The 8,078-nt window shown below is 35.7% G+C and overlaps 1 protein-coding gene across 2 annotated transcripts; it reads right to left on the bottom strand.

Annotated features, from left to right (window-relative positions):
- Window positions 1–3,795: 3,795 nt before the first annotated feature.
- Window positions 3,796–7,376, bottom strand: ttpal (tocopherol (alpha) transfer protein-like). Of its 2 annotated transcripts, none has more exons than XM_087781219.1 (6): window positions 7,292–7,376; window positions 6,888–7,111; window positions 6,514–6,757; window positions 6,233–6,426; window positions 6,000–6,110; window positions 3,796–4,607 (listed from the first exon to the last, which is right to left on the bottom strand). In XM_087781219.1, the coding sequence occupies exons 2-6, from the start codon at window positions 7,092–7,094 to the stop codon at window positions 4,341–4,343; spliced, it is 1,023 nt and encodes a 340-aa protein (XP_087637345.1). In that variant the 5' UTR covers window positions 7,095–7,111; window positions 7,292–7,376; the 3' UTR covers window positions 3,796–4,340. The 2 variants fall into 2 exon arrangements, with proteins under 2 accessions (XP_087637345.1, XP_087637344.1); XM_087781218.1 differs by having other exon boundaries at window positions 7,174–7,339.
- Window positions 7,377–8,078: the final 702 nt, after the last annotated feature.

The raw sequence follows: 8,078 nt of genomic DNA, 5'->3' as shown, positions 1-8,078 counted from the left end.
TTGATTACTGTCTTCAGACTCCTGATTGGTTCAACTATAATGAGGTTTGATCCAAAACCTGAACCGTCTCTTTTCGGAACCTTTTCTGGACCAGTTGGACACCTGTGAATTATAGGAATTTTAAAGTGCTCAACTCACCCCATTAGCACTTAGTATTTACTTATTTATGAAACACTCCCGGTAAATAGACTCACAAAGACGGAGATACCGCACATGTTTTTCTCCTGCTGATGGAAAGTCACTTCTTGATTTGAACTTTGACCCTTTTAACCCTTTACGGTTCCATTTGAAGGACTGGAGTTTGCAAGGTTGGAAGAATATAGTCTCAGATGTGTGTATTTAAGTTTTTAAACATGTGATTGTATATAAGGGCCGGATTATAAAGTGGGAATGATGTAAGGAGCGATACAAAATATATCAATTAACAAAGAGATCAAATTCTATGAACAAAGAGATCAAAATCCATAAACAAGGATGTTAATTTCCATAAAAGATCAAATTAAATAAACAAATAGCTCAAATCCCACTAACAAAGAGATACAATTCCATAAACAAGGATGTCAGATTCTATAAATAAAGAGATCAAATTAAATAAACAAAGAGATCAAAGCCCACTTACAAAGAGATCAAATTCCATAAACATGTATATTAAATTCCATAAACAAAGGGATCAAATTAAATAAACAAAGAGATCAAATCCCACTTACATAGAGATCAAATTCCATAAACAAATAGATCTGATTCTATAAACAAGGACGTCAAATTCTATAAATAAAGAGATCAAATTAAATAAACAAAGAGATCAAGTTTTTAACAAAGATGTTAAATTCAATAAGCAAATAAATCAAATTCAATAAACAAGGATGTCAAAATTATATAAATAAAGAGATCAAATAAAATAAACAAAGAGATCAAATTCCATGAAAGGAATGACAAATTCCATAAATAAAGAGATCAAATTAAATAAACAATGAGATCCAATTTTAAACAAGGATGTTAAATTCCATAAACAAATGGATCTGATTCTATAAACAAGGACGTCAAATTCTATAAATAAAGAGATCAAATTAAATAAACAAAGAGATCAAATTTCAATGAATAACAATGTCAAATTAAAAAAAAAAATAGATCAAATTCCACAAACAAGGATGTCAGATTCTATAAATAAGGAGATCAAATTAAATAAACATAGAGATCCAATTCCATAAACAAAGATATAAAATTCCATTAATAAGAATGTCAAATTCTATAAATAAAGACATCAAATTAAAAAAATATATAGAGATCAAATCCTATTAACAAAGAGAACAGTTTTATATAAGGAATCAAAAAGGTTTATCTATCTATCTATCCAAATTCCATGAACAAATAGATCAAATCCCATAAACAAAAATATCAAATTCCATAAACAAATAAAGAAAATTAAATAAACAAAGAGATCAAATTCCATTAAAAGAGATCAAATTCCATAAACAAAGTGATAAAATCCATGAATAAGAATGTACAATTCTATGAGTAAAGAGCTTTAATACCATAAACAGAGATCAAATTCCATGAACAAAGAGGTCAAATTCCATGAATAAGAATGTCAAATTCTATGAATAAAGAGATCAAATTCCATAAACAAAGAGATCATATTCTATGAATAAATAGATCAAATTCCATAAACAAATAAATCAAATTCCATGAACAAAGAGGTCAAATTCCATAAATAAGAATGTCAAATTCTATGAATAAAGAGATCAAATTCCATAAACAAAGAGATCATATTCTATGAACTAATAGATCATATTCCATAAACAAATAAATCAAATTTCATAAACAAAGAGATCAAATTCCATGAACAAAGAGATCATATTCTATGAACAAATAGATCAAATTCCATAAACAAATAAATCGAATTCCATGAACAAAGAGATCAAATTCCATGAACAAAGAGATCAAATTCCATGAACAAGGATGTCAAATTTCATAAACAAAGAGATAAAATTCCATGAACAATGATGTCAAATTTCATAAACAAAGAGATAAAATTCCATGAACAAGGATGATTAATTCCACTGCTGAAAATGATTTAATTTTAATCATCTTTCATTTAATTATCTTTTCCCCTCATGACTGTATGTTTGGTAATTTTTAAACACAATTGAAAAGCAAAGTCTCAAATGGTTTTGTCAAGTCAAGAAAGATACACTTTCTGGCATGATTTGATTCTCAAAACTGGTTAAAAAGGCTCCAATCTTCTCACAAAGGAATTATATCGCAATCGCTATCGTTCAGTGTCTTCAGGAAATTCAACCGTCACTCGCTTTTTCCTCTCAGATATATGATTCGAAGTGAATCCACGTGAGGTATTCACTAGATCCGTACGCAGTGCACTTCAATATCCATTAGTTAAGCCATGTCGAAGATGCCATTAGCAAGCTGCGTTGGCAGAGAAGACGTCAGGTGGTAATTCAGAGTCTGACAGACCTTCTAAAAGAAATGTCATGGAAACAGTGCCGGTCTATTACCCAACCACGTGGGCAGCGGTGATTTAAATATAGTCAAAATGTCACGCACTACACTGAACATATTCAGTCCTGCTCAAGGGTCGTATATTAAAGCAGGAGGTACGAGAGCGACCGTCAAGGCGATGATGCCTGTTTTTCTCAATGAGGTCTTTATCTAGTTAATGCTATCTTTAGCCTCGGTGATGCTTCATCATAGTCTGGAAAGCACAAACGGAAAAAAACCTTTCATTCAAAGACAACAAACAAAACATGTTATTCCACCAAACCTGGTGAATCCATTTCATGTCGCTTTTATATCCACCGACCTTCAGATAAAAACATTAAGAAAAATAAACTATATAGAGTTTGTGTTTGACCTATTTTCACTAGTTTAAAGGTTTATGTTTTAAATAAACAAGTGTCTTGACGTGTCAAGAATAACAAACTGATGTTACTTAAAAAAGAAAATACCATGTTTTTTTCAAAATAAAACACCTTTCAGACAGTAATAATCAACAGAATAGATTGAGAACATTGCAGGCTTAAATTATGTATTTAAGCCTACATTGTAAGTAAGCAAGTAAGTAAGTAATAGTCATTTAGCCAAGGTCACAAAGCACTTTAACAGTCAAAAACAATGCACAGTTAAAACATATACTTTAAATGGCCAAGACACATGAGACAAACTCAGGAGTCCCAGAAAATCAGGGAAAATCCTACACAAATAAAAAGGTCTTTAGGAAGCGTGTTCAGGAACCATCATTAGATTCTGATGCACAGACCTCAGAGCCCGAGCTGGGGTGTAAGGCTGGATCAGATCATTTTAAAATCGATCCTGAAAGAAACTAGCAGCCAGTGTTGAGTTTTAAGGATCGGGGGAAATGTGAGTTCTTCTACTAGAGCGCCTCAGAATTTTAATTGTAATAAAGTTTAAAAATGAAAAGAAAAGTATATTTAGTACTTAATATAATTAATTAACTTAATATACTTAGCCTTAATCTTACTTAAATTAAGGGAATTTTTTCAGCTTGAGACCTTTGCTCCGGCAAGGGTTTGACTGATGTAATTTCACTGAAAAAAACAGTTTCTTCTGAAATAGCTAGAACATGTGTTACATGGTTTTGTGTAAAATGTGAATCATCATATCTGCTCTTTCTAAATAGTATCTCATTTCTTGTTTTTTACTGAATAGGTGCTAGTTTTAGGTGATAAATTCTGGCTAATCTGACCAGATTCTTGGTAAACCAGCAAAGAAATGAACATTATAGATTAATTACAAATGTCAAAGAAACCACACTTCTGGTTCGCTTCATGAAAATGTTTACTGTTCAGCCACACAACAGTATTGTCAAAATAATAATAATAAAAAAAACATTAGCACTACCAGATCCGTGGACATGACAGTTAAAAAAAACACCAACAATGATGGTAACAAAAAAAACAACTTAATAAAAGGCAGCTTTTTATCAAAACATAAAACCCTTTAAGGTGATTCGGTCTACGATAAATTCAAGGCTAACACAAGCTACACTATACGTCTCTCTTTCGGGTAAAAAATAAATACGACAACTTTGATGACAACACAAATGTATATATATATTGATTTGACTCTCAAGACAGTATGGTAAGGATTTCTACGAGTAAATGTGCAGCACGAGTGTCGCAAGCCCGGTCGTGAAAAGGTGATCATTGATTAGCAAAATCTGTTGCTTTAACTGTTATATACAATTGTTTTCTTTACTTTAGGTGTCAAATAATCTTCTTAAACACTAGATTCCTAATGATATCGATGCTAATACGGCGACACAAGTCATATGTTTGGCAACTTCACACAGTGGTCGCCGGTGGTCAGTAACAGTAGTAGAGTTGAGAGCGCAGGCCTTTGAAGGAGTCCTCCTCCTGGTCTCCTCGGTACAACATGTAGTCCGGCAGCGCCGCGCCCTCTAGTGGATGGGGCTGGCAGAACTCCACCACGAATTCCTCCTCGGAGTCCAGCAGGAGCCGGGACCAGGCCAGCATGTCCAGGAGCCCCGCGGTCCCGCCGTACTCCTGCGGCAGGACGGACGGAGGGAGGTTCCTGTGCAGGGAGCGAAGGTCGGAGCCGTGGAGGACGAACTGCAGGAGATGAAGTTGATGTTCGGATCATTTTTAAATCAAAACTCGTCACTTGAATATTTTGTCGTTTTCTTTCATAATACTGTATCGATCTCTTTGTGGGGTTTGCAAAAAACATTTTATTTTCATCATAGTTTTTTAATGGTTTATATTTTAACATTTACAATTAAAATGCAAAACTTCATACTGTTTGATCATTGTTATGTGTTGCAATTAAAGTTTCAGCCACTAGATGGTAGCATTCATTACCTCCGCAGCTAAAGGAAATCCTGCAAGATCATGGCGACGACTGAGGACAAGAGGTGGAATCCAGCAGCTTTTAAAGCCGATGCTTGGACATATTTTGGTTTCAAAACGAATGAAAGCGTTTACGACTTCATCAAGAGTCATGTGGTCTGTAAATTCTGCAATACCAGAGTCAAGTACTCGGACAATACTACAAATATATCCTGGTTTCTATCACAATCTCTTATCACGTATCACAACATACAGTGGGTACGGAAAGTATTGAGACCACTTTACATTTTTCACCATTTGTTTCATTGCAGCAATGCAATTTCTAAAATATAAAAAAAACTCATTTTATTATTTACTTTACACACTGATATTGAGATTGTATTGGGCAGGTGTGAGTCGTCAGGTCTTATATCGACAGGTGTGTGTCCTGATCAAGAACAATCAATTTAATTAAAAACAGCTGAACTCCAATGTAGGAGTCCAACCATCTCAAGGAGGAGCAGAAGAAATGGACAGCATGTGAGTTAAATAAGTTTCCAAGCAAAGAGTCAAAAATACTGAACATCCGAGATATATTTTTTTCTTTATTAGTAGATTTGTGATAAGTTCTTCATTATTTTTTTTCTTCTAAGATCGGGTGCTAAGTGAACATTCAAAGATCGAACCTTTTTGAAATTAGAAAATGGCTGCAATGATACCAAAAGTAAAATTAAAAGGGGTCTGAATACTTTCCATACTCAGTGTATTACAATATTTTGTATCGTGATACGCATCATATCTAATACAGAACCCTGACCAATATTTATTACATGTGAGGCAGGCTGTACAGAAAAGAAAAAAAATGTATATAATCGCTGATCAATTGATTTTTACTGTCTAAGTTATTTTATTTTGAAAAAAAGATGGTATTTTTTTCTGAAGTAACATTATTCAGTGACTCTTGACGCGTCAAGGCACTCGTTTCAGTCAAGTTTACTCAAAAATTCAACGTGTTACCTAGTGAAAATCAATAAAACGCAAACTCTATATGATGATGAGAACAGTCTGTGGTAATTCCCTGGTAATCATAATGTAAATGTGTTAGTGAACATGTTTTTTTTTACCCACATTTATTTTAGTTTGATTGTGAGTTTGAACTAAGCTTTTGATATTTACCCTCTCCGCCATCTTCTCCTTCAAAAATGGCTTGATGATGGCAAAAATCCCTTTGAAAATCCTTGGTTCATTTATGATGTTAACTGCCTTGATTCTGACCGGAAACCCGTCCTGGAATAGAATTATAGCAGAAAATGTCGTCTTATTTTAAAGAACATATCAAGAAGAAGCAGATAGGAGGCAACAATATAAATTCCTTAGACGTGGACCACGACGTTGGATGATCAACCCACCTGGAGGATGCTGACTACTTTTTTGGCAAGGAACGGGCCCGGGTTGGAAGCTTGAGACATGCCGACCCCGGTGTAGTCGGCCAGGATGACGACACCATTCACTTGCGTTTCCTCGGGTTGAATCAGCTTCTCCAGGGTCAGATAAAGGGCACGCACGTTGTCCACGAAAGGATAATCGTTTGGTTTCCACTTTCCTGTGATTCAGCCAGAGAGATGTCATTTTACAAACCAGGGTACGCTTCAAGTTATGTAGTATCGGATGAATCCGAGGGCAACGTTACCAGGTCTGAGACACAGGATGTATCTTCCGTTGAGGTCCGGTTGAGGCAGGACCGTGAGGAAGCCCGTGTCCAGGACGTGCTTCACGGTGGACGGCTTGAGGTCTTTGAAGACTTCTGGCCAGGCTCTACGTCCGGCATGGTAGTTGAGCAACAGCTGCAGAGCTCGGTCGTAGTCGAACTTCCTGGCCCTCAGGAAGCGCAGCAAGAAGGCGTCGTCCAGCCTCGTGTGTAGGTTTGGTTGATCCTGGGTTCACGAGAGACAAGTTTAGGTTGATTCTAGATGATAATACACTGGTTAAATTCAACCGATCTCTTAAATCAAGATCATCAGATGTTGCAATGGATTTAGGAAGGTCCATAAATCAGGTGAGTACCTTCAGGATCATGTCTCGAAGAGCCTGGGCATCCCTGAGACGCCACTCTGGTTTCTCCTGAAGCTCCTCCCGAGCCTTGTTCACCAGCTCTGGAGTCAGGGTGCAGGTGTAGGTGGGCGGAGGAGGTCCAGGGAACCAGCCGTGTCCTGCTGCAGCTTCAGCAGGGGGAGACCCGTCCAGGTCGATTGACACATGCTGGTCAGCCATGGACTAACCCGAAGAAGCTTTTGAAACAAGAAACGACATTTATTTTTCAAAACACGTCAAGAGACAAATAAGACGATACCTGTTTACGATGTAAACATGATCACACAGACGTTGCGAGGAAATGATTCGATGACGACGGAAGAAAACGTGTTATATTTATTATTTTGACACTTAGAACGTTGTTTATTTAGTTATACCTGCGTTATGATAAAATCAAAATAGCGCTGCCCGAAGCTGTCGGTGACATCCTTGAATCACTTCCTGGAAGAGGTCGATCCCGCGCCATCATTGGTCAAACTGCATCACGTGAGTCTTGATGTAACCCGTGTGCCTCCAATGATTTCTGCCAGAAGATATTTTATTTTTAGACATACGGGATAAATCGGGGGTGGGCAAGTTAAATTCCTTAGGGTCTATATATATATATATATATAGTGACTGTTCAATCAATTTGTATTAATTCAAAATGCAAATATGCAGGGACTTTTTAAACATAGGTATTATTATAAGTTGAACCGGAAGAAGTATTTAATATTTTTTCAGTAAACAGTCCCAGAATTTGCCATAATTTCGTTAAAATGATTAAATTATACATCATCATCTCATCCAGGCTTCACACTCCGGTTAACCAAACCTGCCACTGCATATATTGAAAGAAAATTAAAACTACAAAATCAAATGTTATTGTTGTATTTTAATTTCTGATTTGTGTTTCAAAATATAAAATGTGAAATATTTATAGGACCCAGAAGTACTATAACAACGAACTTTAGTTATATTTAACGTATAGTTTACGTTATATTTCGAGTTGTACTGGTTATTATTCACAAAAATAAATCCAAAATGAAGTAAAAGAGTAAAAGTAAAGTGTAGATGAATTTCTGCATGTGGCCCATTGGCTGTAACTTTTCCACATGAAATATAATTATATCTGTTGTCACAAGCCGGAAAGTAAATGCTAAAATTATGTTTTAAGATTACACA

This window comes from Callionymus lyra, chromosome 19 (assembly GCF_982586985.1).
Source record: "Callionymus lyra chromosome 19, fCalLyr1.hap1.1, whole genome shotgun sequence".
Taxonomy (NCBI): Eukaryota; Metazoa; Chordata; class Actinopteri; order Syngnathiformes; family Callionymidae; genus Callionymus; species Callionymus lyra.
Note: the sequence above shows the minus strand (reverse complement) of the source record. Positions and strands in the feature narration are given on the sequence as shown.